This window comes from Argentina silus, assembly GCF_951799395.1.
Source record: "Argentina silus genome assembly, chromosome: 8".
Classification (NCBI taxonomy): Eukaryota; Metazoa; Chordata; class Actinopteri; order Argentiniformes; family Argentinidae; genus Argentina; species Argentina silus.
Genome location: NC_139662.1, coordinates 9,970,864 through 9,993,852, shown reverse-complemented (window position 1 = coordinate 9,993,852; position 22,989 = coordinate 9,970,864). Strand labels below are relative to the sequence as shown.

The 22,989-nt window shown below is 43.7% G+C and overlaps 1 protein-coding gene across 1 annotated transcript in view; it reads left to right on the top strand.

Moving 5' to 3' along the window:
* Positions 1-2,019: 2,019 nt before the first annotated feature.
* oprl1 (opiate receptor-like 1) overlaps positions 2,020-22,989 on the top strand; it is a gene marked incomplete at both ends in the record, with an annotated part of 28,660 nt that continues 7,690 nt past the window's right edge. The window contains 2 exons of the mRNA XM_083674342.1: positions 2,020-2,225; positions 20,882-21,243. Coding sequence (XP_083530468.1) covers positions 2,020-2,225; positions 20,882-21,243 — 568 coding nt within the window. The remainder of the gene's footprint in view (positions 2,226-20,881; positions 21,244-22,989) is intronic.

Below are 22,989 nucleotides of genomic sequence, written 5' to 3'. Positions count from 1 at the left end.
TGTAAGCGCATTTCATGCAATTTTACATAGTGCCAATAATGCCTATTAATGGCATGTGTCACTTTGAGAGAGCATCGAGCTAGTAATGAATTGTTTCAATGTGCCTCACTGAGCAAGCATAGGCACCTAGGGTAGAGTTCATCAAGGGTCTCACCTTACGTGGAATGCGTTTCCCACCACCGTCAATAAAGTCCCTGAACGCGTTTATTGCGGGAGCGAGCGGAAGATGGAGCCTTTTATCACAGTCTGCTGATCCCGGTTCCTGTGTTTAATTTTGATAACCTGACACCAGTACTTCAAAAGTCTAATTGGATTATATCGTAGAATTGGGTATGTCATAAATGAAAAATGAGATTCTGATCATTCGGATAGGGATTAGGATGTGGTAATCCAATCTGACCTTCAATCAAGATTAAATGCTTTTGTCATTAGGGCCCAGTGACGGACAGACCGGCCCAAAAGTGGACCGGCCCAGCTGGCATTTGCCCGAGTTGCCAGATGGCCAGTCCGGGCCTGTCCGCTACCCACTTTTAATCAGGCCCATTGTATAGCATTTAACACATCCGTTATGAGGACACCAACAACAGCTATAAACAGGCATGCACACATCCCTGGGCCAACAGTCCCCCCCCCCCCCTCACCAACACCTACTCATGTATTAAGCTAAGCACTAGCACCCCCTGTAGCCGTAAGATAAATGCCGAAACTGAGAGGAGGATGGCGGGCTAAAACCATGACGATGTGTCTGCTGTGTGCTTGTGTGTACAAACATGTGAGTGAAGTCAATGCAAGTACACATGATTAAAGATAAGCTGCTTTTTGTCTGAACGTATGGTGGGAAGGCAGGGGCTGGGGGGGCTCTAGTGTTATTTTACACAATGCCTTTATAGCATCGGGGCCTGAGTCTGACTGAGAGAATTGCGCAGGATAGCTTGGCTATCATGTTTGATCTCAGAAAGGATTACCGTGCACGCGCATTCACCGCACACCATCACAGACTTTGATGGGAACTTGGGAAGAATGACTTCATGGAAGTGTCCCTGTACTTCGACTATCTGTTATTTGAGCAAGTTCTGACGCGCGAAAGAACCGTTATCTTGGTTCCTGCGTTATCAGTCTGTGGGAAAACGAAGTGACAGCGGTGTAAATGGGAAGTTGAAGAGCGACAGTTTAAGATGAGTTGAAGTGTGGTGGACGCAGTGACAAAGTTATCCGTAATCGAAAGAAAGAAATACGTGTTTTTTTGTGTCAGATTACTTTAGAGCCACCTCATCTCCCGATAGAGGAGGACGCGAAGAAGAGGAGAGAGAGAGAGAGCGGGGAGAGTGAAGACGCCGAGATCTACCTTGCCTAAGGAGCGAAGCTGTACGAAAGAATCGAAGGAACCAGCAAGCTTTAGACCACTCCTCCCCTCCCTCTACAGTTCGTCTGTTGTTGAGCAAAAATGTTTCTCTCGTTCTAGACCCACCTCGGAAATCTGGACCACTTGCGACTATGGAAAACAGAGCACCGAGAGGAGACTGAGATACAATACAATAGATAAAACCAGCCACTGCACAAAACCCAAACAAACAACTTATCGGTGCCGTTTCGGAAAGCACAGGAGAGAGAGGTGTGCTGTCTTCAAAACGGACCCAGGAATAGCATCATAATCAACGGTAGGCTATGGTACTGTATGCATGCACTGCGTGAGAATGCTTGCTCCTGTTCATGTATATGTTGGTACTTTAGATCTTCACGTCAGTATGAACATATCTGTATCCATAAACTATTTGGGTACAGTCTATGAATTATGTAAACTGTGCGGGTAGACATGCGTAAATATATGTAGCCTATTGCGCATACCCAGTGTGTCAGTTTCCATATGATTTAGCCCAAACGTTTGTTTGTGTCCCGCAGTTTATGTCATATTAGAGGTTCAGCGTACATCTATACTATAGCTGACTGACACACAAGTGCTCTCGAAACAAAATGATGTGGGTATATCATCTCTTGACCGTCATCAGGTAACGCTTGCTCATGGAGTTCCCAAACGAATCTGTCGGGGACCTGAGCCACATCCGGTTCTACAATGAGTCTCTCTTCCAGAACAATTTCAGCGGGGCGTACAACGAGACCGAGGCGTTCCTGCCGACCGGGGTGAAGATCACCATCGTTGTGGTCTACATGATAGTCTGCGTGGTGGGGCTTGTGGGAAACTGCCTGGTCATGTACGTCATCATCAGGTAAGGCACCTGGTCCCACCTGCTTTGATGGAGTCACCTGTGTGAATGGTCTCTTGCTCGACCTGAAGTGCACTACCAGTGGAACACCTGTCATGATCACCTGTTTTTATTTCACAGGCCTTCATCCTCCCACTTTGTGTAGCCTACTTTAGCCTTTGCAATTGTATGAGATTGACGGTAGGCCTAGCTCTTTAGATCTTTATCATCAACTCACCTAGTGCAACTGACCTGTGCTCTGTTGCTTCGTGGTTCTGCGATTGGCACTACTGTGAATTCCATGTATGTGATTGGTGCACCTCTAAAATCAGACAATTAATTAATTAATTAATGACTTAATTAATGCCATTTTATTTACATGTCTAGTCATACATGACCAATCCCTTTTGGGATAATTAGACATGCCATTCTAAACATACACAACTTATAGTAAGGCAAATACTATCAATATTGTAGCGGTATACATGCCATATCTATTATGATCAGCTGTTAAACTACTGTTTAGCTACTGTACCATGAATTTATGCTCAACAGTGCATTACCTTTAAATATGAATGTGCTTGCCAATCAACCATTTGTACATGTTTATTGCGTATTTGTGTGTGAATATGTGCATGGATGCATATTGCTGTGTGTGTGTGTGTGTGTGTGTGTGTGTGCATGTGTGTGTGCGCGCACGTGCGTGTGTGTGTGTGCGTGCGTGTGTGTTCCTGTATGTTTTCTTCCTGTCTGTGTTGTGTTGAGGATAATTAATTAGTCTGTCTGAGTGTCCCTGTTCTCTGCCGATGCTGTCGTTACTGTATAGAGCTCACCGCCTCATTCTAAAAGGAACACAATCTGTTACATTCTTTCACGTAAGCACCACATGCCCTCACTAAACATGTCACATTGATGATAATACAGGAAGCTATCTTCCAGCTGAGTGCAATCTCTAAAATAGCAACATGATTCATTCTGTGTACACGGGGCCTGCCATAGTATATGTGCCCAATTACAGTGACACCCAATTAAGTCGGTACTTTTTTAATCAGATGGATATCCATATGATGTAAGGGAAATCTTTCCTTATAATTATCACCTCACCAGTATTTGGTACTGCAGTAGGGCTCCAGTTTTCTGACAGGTTCTATTTCGACCCACAAATATAGACACAGGACACTGTCAAACTGTAGATCAGAAATACATAACCTGTTATCTTTGACTTTCATCAAAACTGACTTCCAACAAAACAAATGGATGATGAAAAAGGATGCAACAAAAGTGGAGATAATATTGTTTACGCCAAAACTGTCACACCAACACCCATACAGACACCTACACACAACATGGCCAGTAAAGTGTGTCATACTGTATATGTTTATGACAAGTCTTATTATATGTGATATCAGTACCATAGCGTAATGAACAAGTTGACTTAAAACAAAGTCTCTCCAACGTTTAAATTATTTTACATTATGTCGGTGTTACATGCATCACACCTGTTTCACTATACTGACTGAACAGTATAGTATACTATACTACAGTATACTGTCCAGTAATATGCTAATATGAATCCTTTGCCTGTGAAACAGATGTCAAGTTGTTGCAAACAGTAGCCCCGCAATTTCAGTTCCTCCAACCAAGTCTTGAACTTGCGACCTCTGACTTTCCAACGCACGTGACCGTCTCTTCAAATACCTGATGTTAACCAGCTTCGTTATCAAAAAAAGCTAGCAATTTAACACTGCGGGTGGGGGTATTAAACATGAGGAGTGAGTTTACCATCTCAACTCGGTTACACCTGCAGGCATTTTACAATCTCTGGAAATAGATTTCCTATTGTGTAGGAGTTACAAATATCTGGCTTTGACAGGGAGACAATGTACTTCTGGAGAGGCCCAGGAGAGTGAAAGAGCCACAATGTGCACAACAAGACACTGTCATCCACACTAATTTCAAGGCTCACATTCTTATCTCACACACATAGGCATGCATTTGCACACACGCACGCATGCACACACACACTCACACACACAAACACAGACATACACACTCACACGCACGCACACACACATGCACACACACACCCATGCATGCACACATACACACTCACACGTGCACACACACACACACACACACACACACACACACACACACACACACACACACACACACAAACACAGACATACACACACACACATACACACACACTCACACGCGCACACACACACACACACACACACACACACACACACACACACACACACACACACACACACACACACACACACACACACACACACACACACACACACACACACACACTGCCTTGGCCAAAACATTCAGAGCTGGACACTGGACAGGCCATGGAGCTAATTGTGGATTATGAATGCTAATAACAGATGAGCTCTCACTCTTCTGGCTGGGTCTCTGCATTTCAGACCACAGTTTGTTTGTTTTTCTAAATCTTTTAATTTTCTGTACAGTCTGTAGAGTACTTGACTTACTGATTAACCAGATTAGTGGTGAATAAAGAGCTCTTCAAAGTCAAAGTCTCACTCTATCTCTCTCTCTCTCTCTTTCTCTCTCTCTCTCTCTCTCTCTCTCTCGCTATCAAAACATACAAATGTACACGCCACGCACATGCGCGCACACACACACACACGCACGCACGCACACACACACACACACACACACACACACACACACACACACACACACACACACACACACACAACACAAACACACTGCCAAGAAGATGCCTCTCCACCCTCTTTGACGGAGAGGTGAGGTCAGCCCTTCTCAGCTGGGTTGTGTGTTTAAGGTGCTTCTGTTTCTTTTGAGATGTAGTCAGTAGTCACAGCACATCTACTGTCTCCATAGTCCATCCCCTGAGCCCCCCTGATCTCCTGTGCTCATCAAGCGCTTTTCACTTTTACTTAGAGGAAGACGTAATTCTCATAGCTATTGTTACAAAAGGAAGAATCCTATTTGTCACATTAGAACACGTAATCATCATAGCGATGATATAAAAGAAAGAATGCTTTGGTAGGTTGGAGGTTGGGAGTGGTGGAGGGTGTATCACCAAGACTTGCAATCCAAACTTTGCATGTTCTAATTTGCTTTTTCTGCAATTTTGACAATTTTGTCAACATTTTGTGACATTTTGCTAATACTTTCCCATTATAACTTACACTTACCCTAACCACTTTGAAGCTATTCCTAACCCAAACCCTACCCACTCACAGCTAATGCCCAACCCCAATACAAACCCTTACCCTTACCTTACCTTCACCATAACAACTCTGAAAGTGGATGCCTAACACTGCCTGGCTGCCACATTAGTCACTGCTATCACCGAGAAGTCTTCTATTTTGATGAAAAAGGACATTGCCTAGATGTAGTGTAACGCTGCCCATCTATAGAGCAAGCGAGAAATAGAGAGAAATCTATCGAGAAAGAGAAAATGAGAGAGAAAGCGGGTCACATCGAGAGCAACAGAGAGAGAGAGAGAGAGAGAGAGAGAGAGAGAGTGTGTGTGTGTGAGCAAGCTCGGATGATCTTCAGAGGCCACTCGTGGAGTTAAGTGTCCTCCCTGAACATCTGAACGATCTCACCCTCGCCGCTCCTCGCCAGTGGTGGAACTGGAGAGCCAAATGGAACACGAGTGATCGTAATCAGCCAATCAACCATCAGTACAGCTGCACAGAGAGCATGGCTCTGGACGCCCTCCAATCTCCCGGTGACTCATGTAGATTGCTGATATAAATAATGACCTTGACCTTCTCCGCACCCGGGTCGCATTAGCTTTCCTAGTGCTAGCAGTCATGTTCGGCGGACGGGCTCATTGTAATGCATGGACCGGAATGAGTCATGGTGGGGGTAGGAAAGAACGGTAGGAGACTCCCGTTTGTGTTTTGAAGTACTTTAAAAGAGGTGTCCTAGACAGAGCACAGAAAAGCCAGAGGGTGTCTTCTCACTCTGTTTACACAGACTAGGCATACATACAGTGTCTTATCTATTCAGTACTTGTGATAAAAAACCGCCCTCCTTCTCTCTCATTAAAGGAGAAGGTTGAACACATACAGTAGAAGGCTACATATTAAGGCCGCGGGTACTCTGCTCATCTGCTTATCTTCACACGTCTTTAAGCTTAATGGTTTATAGGCTACTGCATGTGTGTGTAGCTGTGTAGATGTGTCTGCTTTTGAAATGAGGTGTAATTAGATCATTTCAGTCCCGGCCAATTAGCCATGCTGGCAGCACCAGGAGATGGCACCTTTTTGTTTGTGTGTGTGTGTGTGTGTGTGTGTGTGTGTGTGTGTGTGTGTGTGTGTGTGTGGAAAGTGTGAAAGTATGTAGAAGAAGCGGGATGGTGGTTAATGAATGCAGCTCGTAGTCAAGATGAATTATGAGTTAATTTAGAAAGAGCTGGAAATGATAACATTACCATCAAAATCACCAGGCGAGAAAAAGTAATACATTCCTTTCCTTTTTCAAGTCCAGTCTGGTTCTATACTCTCTCCATGGTTGACCTTAGACTGGTTCTATACTCTCTCCATGGTTGACCTTAGACTGGTTCTATACTCTCTCCATGGTTGACCTTAGACTGGTTCTATACTCTCTCCATGGTTGACCTTAGACTGGTTCTATACTCTCTCCATGGTTGACCTTAGACTGGTTCTATACTCTCTCCATGGTTGACCTTAGACTGGTTTTATACTCTCTCCATGGTTGACCTTAGACTGGTTCTATACTCTCTCCATGGTTGACCTTAGACTGGTTCTATACTCTCTCCATGGTTGACCTTAGACTGGTTCTATACTCTCTCCATGGTTGACCTTAGTCTGGTTCTATACTCTCTCCATGGTTGACCTTAGACTGGTTCTATACTCTCTCCATGGTTGACCTTAGTCTGGTTCTATACTCTCTCCATGGTTGACCTTAGACTGGTTCTAGACCTGGATGTGCTATACCCATCTCTCATGACTATCGTTGGCATGCAATACGTGCTACAACTCAGGCACACCGCAATGAACTGGCTCTATTTTAACGCTCTATTTTGATAATGATAGTAGCATAGCATTAATGCTTGATTGGTTGCTCTGTGATGCTCAATTACAGGCAGATGTTGATTTAGCTGTCTTGTGTTGGCTATATTATGTGTTTGGTTACAGGTACAGTCATCATGCACTGTGTACTGTATGTATGTGTGTTTGAAGAGTGTGTATTGATTGAAGTGCCCCCCCCCCATTAAATTTTCCACTGGCCCACCCACAAACTGCTGTAAACCCCAGCTGTGCTACCGCATACATTTTTAGCCATGCTAGGAGTTGGCTAAATCGCATACAGATTCTCTTGCTTGTATATAAAGTAGTACTGATAGTTAATGGTTCTGACACAGTTTGTTGAACGCATGTTCCAAACAGGTAGAAAAAATAAGCTGTTTCAAACCCCAATACAAAAAAAGAAAGCTGTTTCAAACAGCTATACATAAAAAACAAAAACAAAAATCTCTTCCTTCTGTGCAGTGCGGTGCCTATACCTTGAGAGACGATTTGGTTTCTAATGTCATGTTGAACGCTCTCTCGTTGGCCACGGTGAAGTAGGTTCACAACCGTTTGTGTATCATAAAGTCATTATCATGATAACATTGTGTCACTTGGCAACATGTACTTTATGAACACAGTCCTAATCGTTCTGTCACAAACAAACAAAGATATGGAACAATGCTGACCATCATGTGAGGAGAAGGTGGAATGGTAGTGATGATGGCAGTACCAGAGCCATTGGAAGGTCTACGTACTGTCTGCATGCGGTATCTATAACTTGGGTTACAACAACACTTGCATATTTGTACAGACTTCCCTCAGTCTCTCCCTGTCAGAGACCCATTCAAGTGTGTTCATATTTTATTTTCCATTTTCTGTCTCCCTGTTCCAAACACGGAGACATTGAAATGTTCAGCGTCTGTCAGAGGCCTGCGTGAATCAATAGTGGTGTGACACATTATTGAGTGGGAAGAGAGGGGCATGGGAATACACAATCTAACATAACAGAACAGCCTGTTCAAAAACCACGTCCACTCTGTTGTCCTGAGGTCACTCTTGTCTTTTTTGTGGAAGCATTGCATGTGTGTATGGTGCGCGTTCGTGTGTGTGTGTGTGTGTGTGTGTGTGTGTGTGTGTGTGTGTGTGTGTGTGTGTGTGTGTGTGTGTGTGTGTGTGTGTATGCATGGTGCCGCATAAATGACTTGCATTGGTTTTTTTGACACATGCCCAAAGATAAATTGCCAGTATGGTTTTTGGGGACATGAGGTCCAATGTGTTGCTGGCCACACTGACCATTTGAAAATGTGCACATGCGACATTTTCAAATAGCACCAAACGTGGATATTCTTATAAACAAACCCAGCGTGAAATAGGCACGGTACGGCCAGTGACCTACCCGGACACCACTTTTATTCTAACCCTAACCCTAACCCTAACCCTAACCCTAACCCTTACACTTATACATCACTCTTGATTGAACGTTCTTCACCGTGTGATCTCATTCCTTGATGGCTACCGATTTAACATGGCCATTTAGCACTATTTTAAAGCTGAAAATTGACATACTGGACCTTTAAGCTATGAAGTCCAAAGTAGCAATATATGGGGAGTTACAGAGATCTTTTCAGTGTCAACCAGTCACGCTGTCTTTGCACAGCTCAGTGTTGTTTTTGCCCAGGTAAAATGGGGCCCCATCTATTCCTCTCATGTCAGGCAGTGAGAGGTTAACAGGGCAATATATTGCTGCTGCATCTCAAGCCATTTGAGCTAATGAGAACTCAGATGGCAATTTATGGAGCCAGGCACATTTATTCCATCAAGGGTAATTTCACCAAGCCCAGTCTCAATATGCTGGCGGTTTTATCTTTTCCTTTTTTACAAGACGTCATTTCACCCTTGCAATATATTCTCTAGTCTGTTGGAAGGGAGGGCACAGCCTAGCTCTCTCTGGCTGTTGTTGTTGAACAGGTGGGGTTGAAAGGGGAGGTGTGTCTGTGTGTGTGTGTGTGTGTGTGTGTGTGTGTGTGTGTGTGTGTGTGTGTGTGTGTGTGTGTGTGTGTGTGTGTGTGTGTGTGTGTGTGTGTGTATGTGTGTGTGTGTGTGAACACAGGGGGTTGGGAGGGGAAGTGAATGTGGAGGTTGGTGCCGGCTTGGTTGATGATAATGCATTGCATTTGCCAAGAGCGAGTCAGTCATCAAACTCATCGCTTTAATGCTCTTGGCAGCCACCAAATCCTGTCTATCGGGCAGCCTCCGAAAAACATGTAGAATATTATGCAAACTCTGCTCATATTTGCAAATCATTAATTCTTTACAGGCTGCGGCTAATTCAGTTAGATCAGTGTGAGGTGTTTTGTTAGTGTAGGATTCCTGACTGGCTATGGCTTTGGCTTTGGCTGTGTGTCTGTGCGTGCGCATGTGTGCGTGTGTGCATGTGTGCAAGCGTGCCTGCCCTGGCTGTGTGTGCGTGTTTGTGAGAGTGTGTGCATACGTACGTTTCGCTGTCCTGGCTCTGTGTGTGTGTGTGTGTGTGTGTGTGTGTGTGTGTGTGTGTGTGTGTGTGTGTGTGTGTGTGTGTGTGTGTGTGTGTGTGTGTGTGTGTGTGTGTGTGCGTGCGTGCGTGCGTGCGTGCGTGTGTGTGCGTGCGTGTGTGCGTGTATGTGTGTTTGCGTGCGTGCATGTGTGTGCGCAGCTGCAGTGGCTGGTTGCGGGAGGGAGTGACAAGTGAAACTCTAATGAGCTTCTCTCCTGCGGACGTTTCTCAACCTTTCCCTTTGTTCCCGTCCACAGCGCTGCGCTGATCTTCTCACATGCTAATCTGGGAAGGAAAAAACACTTCCATCTTCATGATAATCAGGAGCCCCGTTTTTCCTCTTTTCTCCTCACAAAGCAATGGTATCACGTGCAAGTCACCCACTAATCTAGCATGTATTGTCTGGCAGACAAATGCGATTTTCCGACTGATCGATTGATCTCTCTTTTCCATCGAGAGATTCCAAGGTATTTCTGCGTCCTTGTCCTCGTGTCTCGTATCTTCCAATGTCACCGCCTTCCTAAAACACTCCCAGCCAGCTGCCATGGTAAATCAGCTGCTAGTGAAGTCTTAAAAACAACGGTAGAGGACAATGAGGAGGACGGGTGCTGATGACGGTTAGGGGAACAGGAGTAATCAAAAGTGTGTTCCCTCTGTGATTTAAGATCAACACGTTTAACTTTGAAAGAGACCTTCAAAAAAAGAACCAACACAGCAATACACAGCAAGAACATTTAAGACTTGACCTTAACTGTTCAGATGTTTCTTGTTTCTACTTCACTTTTCCATCCTATTCTGAACACCAAAGTCACACCCTGGCCCCTTATCCCTATGCACCTTTGGAGAATTGACAGGATATACTGTAGTAGGATAGGTAGGGTGACCAAATTTAGCAATGGCCGAAGTAGCACCATCTCCAGTTTCAGTGTTTTCTGTGGCAGCTTTTCGATACTTTGTTTCAATGTCTGCCTGCCACATCATTCCTCTCGCTTTCCTTGCTGCATGCAAATCAGACTGGCAAAGGTAGTCACTAAGTGGTGGACAAGACAAGACAGACAAGACAGATAAGACAGCTAGACAACATATTGGAAGTAGAAGCCTATAACTGCTCCCACGTGATTCGCCAACATTAGTTCAAAAATATTTATACAAAACAGAGATTCTGAAAATATATCTCCAGTTGTGTTAAATTACCTAGAATTGCATGAAATTGGTTTCTAAAAGGCAATCTTTTCTGGGAGAGTGCTCCTGAATCCTCCACTCAAATTATTATTCCACTGGGGCTGAATGTATGCAAATCCTAGAAGTGCTTCTTGACCTTTCTTGTTTTCTTCTTCTGTACATTCTTGTACACTGTCCTGCGAATATCCCGCAAAATCATTCCCTTCTCCCACATTTGGGATTTTTAGATTTGGTCACCCTAACGATAGGTGTAAGCAATATGGCAGAAATTCCACCTTGCCTTTCAGAGGACAAGATGGATCTACTATCTCATTGTTAACAGCTATCCAATTGTTTCAGTTCCCTAGGGGGGTTTGGGGTTAGAGGTTTATTTGGGTAATACATTTAGTTTTTCCATCAGTCTTTACAAACTTGCAGCATCAACAATCCCAGTGCCAACAATCCACACAGATTTAGAAAACACACATCACAGCACAATATTATTGCATAGAATTCTATATAAGAAAACAGCCTTGAGCATATATGGTTGAATGCGATGCAGCAGGAGAGAGAGAAAAACAACAGTGTTTTTCTTTATGTGTGTTTGGTTTCTCATTAGCAGCCTGTGGCTTAGATGGCGGAGGTTAATGCCGCCCAGTGTAAAGCTGCCATCTCAGTGACTTCTTCAACAACCCATTTAACCAACGGTAAACAGGATGCTAATTTATTACCCAGGGAGGCAGGGGGGGACAGGAGCTGCCAAAGGCACTTTTAATGGCCACTAAGCAACATCTGGGGTCCGATCAGGATGAACGCAACACTACACAACGCTCAGAAATGTCTTGTCTAGAACAGGCATGTGTGTGTTTATTTATGATTATGTACATACTTATGTATGTCTATTTTGTAGTTATGTCCACCCTAATTAGGCCCACTCTGTCATCTACTGGTGTGCATCCAGCATGATGTCACCAAGATGACGTGACGACACCCTGACGGAGGCAAGTTAGCCAATACGAGTCAACGACAAATCGTTTGTCTCGCTTTGTTATTTTCAAGAAATTAACTCCTGAAGAAATAAAGCCTTTTTTTAATTTATTTTTTTATACAAACTGGTAAGAGCGCCTTAGTGGTTTTGGGACATTTCCAAAGTGTTTTGTTCGGGACTAGAAACGTAGGAAACCAAAGACCAAACTAACACTCATTAAAATCGGAGAGAGCGAACAGACCATTTGTTAGTTTTTTCCCAGGCATGTGTGTCTCTCATGCATAGAATAGGCAGGCGTGTCAGCTCCATGTGTCATTTCTCTATCTGCAACATGGTCAGCGTTTCACCAGTGAGTCTAAATGAAAAGCCTGGCCATGAACTACTGTAAACATTCACAGGGTGGTCCCAGCAGATAGCTTTTGTCATACCTTTGATTGCCCTTACATTGTGTTGAGGGGGGGGGCGTGTCTAGCCCTTGAGATTGATGATGATAGCTTTGTAGTGTCTTTTCATGAGATAAATCATTAGAGGCTATCGGGCTTAATGGTCTTTATGACAATTCACAATGATAACACAACGTGCTACTTTTGTCTATCCACAGCAAGAATGTCCATCTTTTGTCAAATTCCTCATAACGCCAGTGCGGTCTCCTAAGCGGGCCAGTGAGAAGATTATGTTCGGTTGTTGTTTGTTTTCTGAAAGGAAAGTACTGTCAGAGATTTTGTGACATTTTAGCTCCCCGGTGTTTCCATTCATGCATCATCTTATTTTCTTGCCCTATCCCTGCAGTATACCTGTGTGTTGTACTGATCTCCCCCTGTCTCACTGTCTGTTTGTATACATCTCTGGCCCCTCTGTGGCTCTTGCTCAGAGCCAGACAGCCATCTCAGTATCCAGACAATCCCACTCTGCATTGGATCAAAGACAAGCGTTCCTATTTCCCCTGAGCAGTTTGAGGAGAAGAGAAGAGGGAAGCGAGGTTTGGTTCTCCTCTGCTGCCTCTGACTCACTCAATTTGCTTGTCATTGTCTCTGAAGCCTTTTCCTCCTGAAACCCGGTTTTCTCCTGAAATGACGGTTTTGTGATGGCCGGCCCTCATTAAGGCTCTACACACTTGGTTGTCTCTCTGAGCAGAAGAGGAGAACGCCTACAGTATGCTGAACAATGTGTGTGTGTGTGTGTGTGTGTGTGTGTGTGTGTGTGTGTGTGTGTGTGTGTGTGTCTGTGTGTGTGTGTGTGTGTGTGTGTGGGGGGGGGGGGGGGGATGGGCAGGCGGGCGGACGGACGGATGGGCAGGATGGCAGACAGGGACCCAGAAAAAAGGATGACTAAATGAACATCTTTCTTTTTTGTTGATTAAAATGAGACAAAATGATCTGTGACCAAAGTCGGACTAAATGGATAAGAGTTTTTGGAGAGAGGTGTTATTTGCTTGGTCCAATCAAAAGCATGCATGACATTAGCAGAATTGTAAGACTTTCTCATTGCAACGTTGCAATATTGTTATTGGTGGAAAATGAGTACCATGCACAGGTCATTTGCAAATCATGATCACTCTCTGATCACTGCCCGGCAAACTTTCTCCTACCTGGCCAGAAAAAAGAGCTACTTATCATGTCAATTCAAACAAGATGGAATGAAAAGTTTCCACGGGAGAGTAAAGGTTTTTCACCCACAAACTTACAGGGGAAAATACAAAAATGTCAAGACAGTAAGTGAACCTTCGCGTTTGAGAGGGCCGGTCAGTTTGAGCAATGCGCTGCACATATCACTGATTTACAAATGACCTATGGTAAAGAAATAAGCACAGATTTTGTGATTAATATGAGCGAATCTGCGCAGTGCCTTGCTGAGGATGATCCTCTCAAAAGCAGAGCTTATTTTTGCATGGATAGACCTACTGCTCTTTATGTGGTATCTACAGGAGTGTGATTTGTAATCGGCTGCAGAGTAATTATTCCGCTAATTTGGCTGTTGGGAAAAGAAGTTCGGAAGAGAAGCGATAGGATGTTATGCAGAAAAATATGTAGGACAAGCTATATGTTTGGGCACATGGAAGTGATTTATGTTTACTGAGGGTTAACGAGGCAATACAAATGTGATGACATTCAGTTAACAGCCCATAATTTTCGTCATTTTGACAGTAATTAGACAAAATCATGATTCGGATGACAAAAATACGACTAAAACTTAAGGCTATTGTTGTCAAAATGACTAAGGCTAGACTAAATCTCCTTTCACATACAGTATTTAATCAACAAATGACTTGTGGTCTTGCCTGGACTTGTGGCTGTAGAACCTAATCAACTGAGGACCACTTCAACTGTCTCATTGTGTAAATACACTTGAAACAAGCAGAATACATTATATAACTAGCCTATGCATAAACCATAAATCTCCCAGAGATATTTACACCATTTACTTCTTATTGGAGAAATGGAGTGGGGGCCTCATGGGGAGTCCTCCGCTGCTTGAGTTTAGGAACCAATCTTCTCCATTACCCAATCACTTGCATGTAATTGTGTGTAGGTGTACTTGGAGACGAGAGAAAGACACTGCTGTGTGCTCAGAATCCAACCCAACGAATTATCTTTCATCCATAGGGTGCAGGAAATAGACAATTTTTCAACCCGTCATATGGGAATCATACCTCACACACAACTCATTCATTGAGTGGATCGCAAGACATTCGATGCTTGTCAAATCAAGCGCATTTACAGAAGGCAGGGCCTTTAGGTCATGTACTGTATAGTCTCTGAACGACAGAGTCAGAGTCAGAGCACGCCCCACACTCCAGATGTAGTCTGTCAAACATAGCTTGTTCAATGGTCAGTCAGAAGTGAGTGGGCTGTTGGTGTTCACCATGAAATGGTGAGTCATGGTCATGGTCACATTCGGTTGCTAGGGACAAAGACAACCAAGCACACATTTGCACACGCTTGATTGATTCCATAGAGAATATTGGATTCATCAGAGAATCGTGGCAACGGGGTCACAGCCTACGTTTCTCTGTTGGCATTCTGAGTGTAAAGCTGGGGACAATGATGTATTCAGAGACCCTATACCTGAAGGACAAAGTTGTTCCATTTTATTGTTAAAGTTCAATGACAGTACGATGTGTAGGGAATGAGTCCATACGAAGCGTGAAACGTTGTATCGTTGTGTGTATTGTGCAAGGCTAAAGGGAGATTGAAGGTTTATTTGACAGGGTTGTACCAACCGATAATGTAATAACACCCGATAATGTCATACCTTTTCATAATATAATGACTTTTGCATTTCGAATGGAATAAAAACAGATAATGTCATTACGTGCCGGATAATTAAATACACTTAACTTTATTACATTATCTGTTGGTTATTCAGTAAAACGTGTTGGATGAATAAGGTAATGACTTACCAATGACCACACAAAGCGTTTTCTCATAGCTAGTACAATCACGTCACACTGTTGCTATATGGAGTGTAAAAGGAGTGTAAAACTGCTTTTAAGCCTCTGTCTCTTGAACATGGGATGGCATTTTCTCCTACGTGTGAACCAGCTGTCCTGTTGCCTGACGGACAGTTGCACTTTCGACTTAGAGTGCCCGTCTGAACTAACGCTAGCTTAATTTATGTTGTGTTTCATTCATTTTAAGAGGCAGAGGCACACACATGCACGCACGCACGCACGCACGCACACACACACACACACACACACACACACACACACACACACACACACACACACACACACACAGACACACACACACACCCAACCACCCATCCACACACACACACACACACACACGCACACACACACTCAAACACACAAACACACACACACCGGGGACAACAGTATTGCACCAGGTCTAGCCTCATTCAATACACTGAGAGCTGGGCCATAGCCAACCACTGCAGTCTCTCCTCTCCTCTCCTCTCCTCTCCTCTCCTCTCCTCTCCTCTCCTCTCCTCTCCTCATTCATAGGCAGAACTCTGGATGCAAGGACATTCTATTTCTATGGCCCTTCATCCCCATTTGTTCAATAGTTCTGTCTCCAGTTACTGGAGTTCTGTCTATAGTTCTAGCTATAACCCTCTAGCTTAAGAGCTCCTCCATAGGTCAACACTTCCCTATAATCACTTTAAGATTCAAACAAAGAGTTCAAACCCCTACCCTAACCTTTATCTAACCATGGCCTTAAACCTAATAATAAGCAATAATAAGCAATCAACGTGATTTATTATTTTCTGAAATGTCAACGTTTGACAGTTTTTTTTTTTCTTCTGAATATCAAGTTTTTCTTGTTTTTCTTTAGTTCAGTCGAGGAGGGCTGGGGGGGGGAGAGAACAACACCATGGGGGGGGGGGGGGGAGAGAACAACACAGAGAACGATGGGGAACACCATGTGATCCTACAGCAGCATGGAGTGACAACTACACCTGCACTCAGAGGCTCCTGAGAACCAGGGTTATAGACCACTCTCTACCGGTGTAAATATACTGTGTTCAGAGCTTGCCAGCTAGGCACTGTTAGCATGGCATGAGAACATTGGAATTATGACTTACAAATATTGTATGTTTGTACTCTTACTGGCTACTCACAAGTAATACCAGAACTACCTCAACCCCCCACTACACCAACATGTGACGCTTAACATGAAAGAAACACAACATAAAGACAATGATTTTGGTAAGTGATTCTATTAGTCATCCAACACGTTTTCACTAATAACCACTGGATAATGTGAAAATGTTATTATCCATCACGTTTTAAGACATTATCAGGTTGTATTACATTATAAATGTGAAGGTTATTTTAGATTATGAAAAGGCATGATCTGGTTTTATTACATTATAAATCGGAAAGTAACTGCATTATGATCAGTTGGTACAAGGGTGTTAAGTGCCTGGTGTTTTGATGTTTACACATACAAGTTCTAAGGCATTTTTCATTTCTGCTAAGACATTCCTAGTTGGTTCCCTTCTCAATGAGACAATATCGTCCTTTAAAAAAATCAGTGGAGAGATCATTTTCAGCACATTGAATTGAGAATGTAATGACAGCTTAGTGCTACACACAAGTCTCTCTTCGTTTGGTTTTTAAATATATGTTTTTAGGGCATTTCTACTTCATTGGGATAGAGATAGTAGAGATTGACAGGAAGGATGGGTGAGAGAGAGGAGGGATGACATGCAGGATATGTCGATGGCCGGAATCGAACCAGGGACCTCGAACCAGGGACCTTACGATGACATGGTATGCGCCTTAGTGTGCTACGCCACTGAGAACCCCCTCAAATCTCTCTTCGTTGATTGCTGGTGAAAGCGTACACAAACACCGCACAATACCATACGTAGCGTCGCGTAGACCATTAAATACAATACATGACGGCTTTTCCCGCAAGAGTATATGAAGTGCCCTCTTGCTGACAGCCCTATGCAGATGCTATGCAGTTTGTGAATTATTCAGATGGGTTATGAATATTTAAAAACACTACCGTGTGGAGGATGAAAGGAAATCAGTTGGAACTTTTCTTCCCTCCTTTTTCATCCAATTTTATGACTGGAAGGCAGACTAATACAGTGATTATGCCTGATATATCATTGCACATGGCAACCAATGGAATATACATCCTGGCATTCGCTGAGGTGGTTGTTGCTTTCGCTGTTCTTTCAATACAGTACATGAAGAGAAGCAATACACAACTTCACTAAATGACCAAATATTTCAGACTGTCATTATTTTTAGATGAATAGAAATGACAATAGCTAGGTAGGTAAATATGTAGGAATGAGATTTGTCGAGTCTATTTGCAGTGGGCCCTAGAGCTCTGAACCAAGGAGCAACCTCAGCTTTTTTTATTCTTATAGATTCTAAGATTATGGTTCATCAGCAGTTATCTGATATGCTATCTGCAGTGCACACACACACACACACACGCACACGCACACACACACACACACACACACACACACACACACACACACACACACACACACACACACACACACACACACCTCCTCTGAAGGAGATAGACTGTCTGAGACCAGAGGTGTTGATGATGCAAAGCACGCCCTAAACTGTCCTCTTTTTACCAAACATCATCTAAATAATCCACAGCCACCTCTTTCTCATACACCCACACACACACGCACACACACACACACACACACACACACACACACACACACACACACACACACACACACACACACACACACACACACACACACACACACACACACACACACACACACGGTGGAGACAACAGTATTGCACCAGGTCTAGCCTCCTTCGAGACACTGAGAGCTGGGCCATAGCCAACCACTGCAGTCTCTGCGTCTCCTCTCCTCTCCTCTCCTCTCCTCTCCTCTCCTCTCCTCTCCTCTCCTCTCCTCTCCTCTCCTCTCCTCTCCTCTCCTCATTCATCCTCTCCCTCCTCATCTTCTCCAACTTTCTGTGAGTTTTACCAAGACTTGATTGTTTCATTTTGAAGAGAGGGAAAAGCCATTTGTTTTGCACTGGTCTGGTCTGTCGGATCTTTCAGCCATCCTACAGGAGTAAGGCTGCATCTGGTAGGAGTGAAAGATCAGTTGTCTCTCCCTTCCTACCATTTGTGTTGGATGACTGTGACCTGTATTACAATCCTATAGGTCAGATATGTAGTATAAAATGTCAGCGTTTTTGTTGTGGAATATTGTATGTCTTTTCGCCCAGGTTGAAACAGGTTTCTTCAAACATGATACTTCTACACCATCCTGGTTCTTCTGACTACTCTTTGAAATGCTTGTCCCCTTTGCCATGTTTCTGTTACACAGTCATAAGCCAAAACCACGGGGTATGTTAGTCATAATATGCTGCCACTGGAGTGAGTGAGTGAGTGAGTGAGCACAGCACTTACCGTATAAAAAAACAACATTTGGGGGGGGTTTAGAGAGGGTGGTTTTTGTCCCCTCTCCCACCCACTTGTTTTGCAAAAGTGGCGGTCAAAAAGCCTAATATTCTCATTACGGAGGAGCTGGCTGTGAGGAGCGGGAGCTCCAGTGCATAATTAGAGTGTAATTACGCTTTCAGAGAGACGAGACAAGCCCCGACGTTCGCTCCCAGAAGGGAGGATGCAGAGAAGACATGAAGTATTCTCTCAGTAGAAGCAGGCTCTCGAAAATGCATAGAGGCAGAAGGAGGGAGGGAGGGAGGGAAGGAGGGAGGGAAAGGGGGAGCAGGGGAGTGAGAGTTGAAATTGTGAGGGAGAGAGAGAGAGAGAGAGAGAGAGGCCTTGAATTTATCTGCATTGCGTGAAAGTTTTTGAGAGTGGAGGAAAAAGCTTTCAGTTTGTTCGAACACATCATTTAGATTAGGTTTATCTCTGAGTTCTAGGCTGTCATGCCCTCAATATGTGCATCCTTATTTGGTCTCTCATCTCATAATATTGGGAATGGGAAACCTTACAAATGTTACTGTATCTGCACCAACATAAATGGAATGAAACATCTTTGATATTCATTTAGTGAGGCTAGTCCTGTATGTATTTCAGACTGTGTGTTGCCAGCTTGGTTAGTAGGCAATTTGCAAATTCCCATAGTACATAAGCCATAATGTGCTCTGCTGTGTTGAGTGGGGATAGAATATTGGATTTAGCCTAAATTGGCTGCAAATAGACACTCCTTATTGAGAAAATGTGAGCAGGTCTTTGGTCTCGGATACTGCAAAGGCAATATGGACAACCTGGTTAACAGTATGTCTCATTTAAAAACAATCAAAACGGGAACCATGAGTAAATACTGTTGTCTCCGGTGTGTGTGCGTGTGTGCATGCGTGCGTGCGTGCGTGCGTGCGTGCGTGCGTGTTTTCAACAGATGGATGTTCTGTCTTTGTTTCACAACCTAACTTAGTGATCACTGCAGTGAGTTCAGTCTGGACTCTCTGGGGGTGTTGCAGTAAGTTGGCAAATAAGAGGCAATGTTTATAATCGTGGATTTGTCCTTCAATACACGTTCATTACTATACGGTTACCCTTGATTAATTCATTAATTATGTCATGTCTAGTTTATAACCACTTATTTTATCATTAATTCAACGCTTAGGTTGTGGGTTCGATTCCTGTTGGGACCATATATACTGAAAAATTGATGCACTCACTGCAATGTAAGTCGCTTTGGATAAAAGCGTCAGCTAAATGGCATATATTATTATATATTAATTCAATTTGATTGGTAATGACAAAAACAAATGTATCTTTTCTTGCATTTTACTATCTAGTGGTAAGCTGTTAGGTGTCATTTTGTGCCATAATGTTTCAGGCTTGTCATTTTCATTTGAAATCAAAATGAACCACGCTGAGTGTGCAGTATTAATTCAGTAATGATTGACTTTTGGTGATCTCTATCCAGTTGTCAAACCCAATAAACATAAAGCGGAACATTGAACGGTTTCATTCAAATACTTTTACCAAGGACACATCCATGACATCCATGAGATTCATGACTCAGTGTTATCACACTGGATGATGGGGCTCGACCTTGGTGACAGTCTCATTATTTCTTGTCAACTTTCTGTTTAATTCTCCTCTCTCATATTTTGAGGCTTTGTTTTGACAGATTAGAAAGTGTGTGTGTGTGTGTGTGTGTGTGTGTGTGTGTGTGTTTGAGAGAGAGAGAGAGAGACAGAGAGAGAGAGAGAGACAGAGACAGAGACAAAGACAAAGACAGAGACAGAGACAGAGAGACAGAGGGAGTAGAGGAAAAACAGCAGCACTGTACACTAGACCAAACTCAAGGTCAGCTCTCATCTGTGCTTCCTAAGGCAGTATGTTTTTCTATGAATTCTATATCTATGGATGATACTCCAACTTGCTCTCATCCAAGAGGCAGGTATTGAAGATAAGCACAAGCTAGACACACCAAGCATCGGAAGATGAGCGCATACCATACATGAGTCAATTCCCCCCCTGTTTCTCTACCTCAGGTACACCAAGATGAAGACGGCCACCAACATCTACATCTTCAACCTGGCCCTGGCAGACGCCCTGGTCCTCGCCACGCTCCCCTTCCAGGGAACGGACGTGTTGATGGGCTTCTGGCCCTTCGGCAACGCCCTGTGCAAGGCCGTGGTCTCCATAGACTACTACAACATGTTCACCAGCACCTTCACGCTGACCGTGATGAGCATGGACCGCTACGTGGCCGTCTGCCACCCGGTCAAGGCCCTGGACATGAGGACGCCACACAAGGCCAAGGTGGTCAACATCTGTGTGTGGGTCCTGGCGTCTGCCATCGGGGTCCCAGCCATGGTGATGGGAGACGTGGAGGTGGAGATGGAACATAACAGTAAGTGGTCGACAGGTTATGTACCGTATGGAAACTGAATGGAAAGGATGATGGTGATGATGATGATGATGATGATGATGTGATGATGATGATGACAATGATGAGGATGATACCGTTTTCACATAGTTGGTCAATAATTATATGTTGTTTTGTTTTTCTTCCTAATACCTCATACATCCCTGGTCAGTGGAACAGGTATTAGACCAGTTGTGCACAACACCAGATATTCCACATATTTATTTTCTTTAAATTCCAACATCAAGGAATGATTAATGATGATGATTAATATTGGCGAGATATCATCCAAGTGCTCAAATTGATCCAAATACGGAATGGCTAGGGGGTATTAAAGCAGGGATGTAGATCCCTCAGTGCAGGAACTCATACCATTGACTTCTGCACTCCGGGTTGACATTTCTCTCAAGTATTTAAGTGATCAATTCATACATTTTGAGATGATTGGCAAGAGAGTGCACACAGCTTGTATCCTACTGTAGGTACAAATCAATGCCTCGTTCATAGCATAGTTAAGGATGAAAATCAGCAGGACTACATCCCCACAAAACCCTTCCTGTCCCCATCAATCTCCATCATTTAAATCCCTCGATCATGCCTCCATAGGTATCTAAATAGACCATCTCCTAATGCACAAATCGATATTATTCAACACCCCATTGCTATTCCGAAGTGCCCAAGGCGCATCAGTTCCCATTGGCTGATCGCGTCTGGATGTCTTGGATGGAGCGTAGCCTGGCCTGTGATAGGACCAGAGCTAGCCAAGCATAGCGTAGCACAGCCTCACCTCGAGCATGGCCTGAGCCATAGTCGTACCCTGGGAACACACTGAGATTGATTGAATGTCTATTATTCATGGAAAAGGGTTTCTTAAACAGGGACGGATTCTTCTCCAGAACACTGTGACAGGACACTGTTACCTTAGGGTTTCTAGAATAGAACACATTCAAATGGCTGTTAGACCAGCCAAGCAGAAGAACAGCTGAGTTCAATGGAGGAGTCAAACAATGATGATACAGAATGACACAAATCAAGTGTGGGACACTGACATTTTCTCTGCATCAACTAAATTGAACTAATTAGTCCGCTCTGATAAAGTGTGGGCTATAGTCAAGGCTCAGCTGTGTGGATTCGAGAAGGGTCCTTATGCTCGGAGACTTGAATTGCTAGAGGACATGGTGTCTCTCAGACTGTAGTGTGGCTGTGTCATACAGGGTCCCTGGTGTTCAGTGCCTGGATGAGCTCCTGGTTTGACCATTCCTAAGGACCATGCAGTTCATACTAATGTCTTAAAATGGCGTTTCAGAGACTGCTATCCATGCTTGGCTTGGGGACAAACCATAGTGTGATTGTGGTATGTAGGTCCTACCATGATGCTACAACCATTGACTATTAGAATTCAAATTATATGGGTCCACCCATCAAGAACAGTTGATTTGAATGACACTATCCGTTCTATTAAGTTGAACTCTACGTCAAAACAGCATGTCAGTGCCAGTCTGATCTCCTGTCTTGGCTGGGTGACAGAATAGAATAGAACAGAATCCAAAAGAATCCAATACATAGATAATAAATTGAATGGAATAGAATCAAATAGAATCAAATAGAAAATCATAGAATAGAATAGATCAGACAGATCACACTGTGATGATCAGGTCCATACTGTGATAGAACAGAGTGTCCAGTGCCAGACTAATCTGCTGTCTTTGCTGAGGGTCAGACCCACAGACC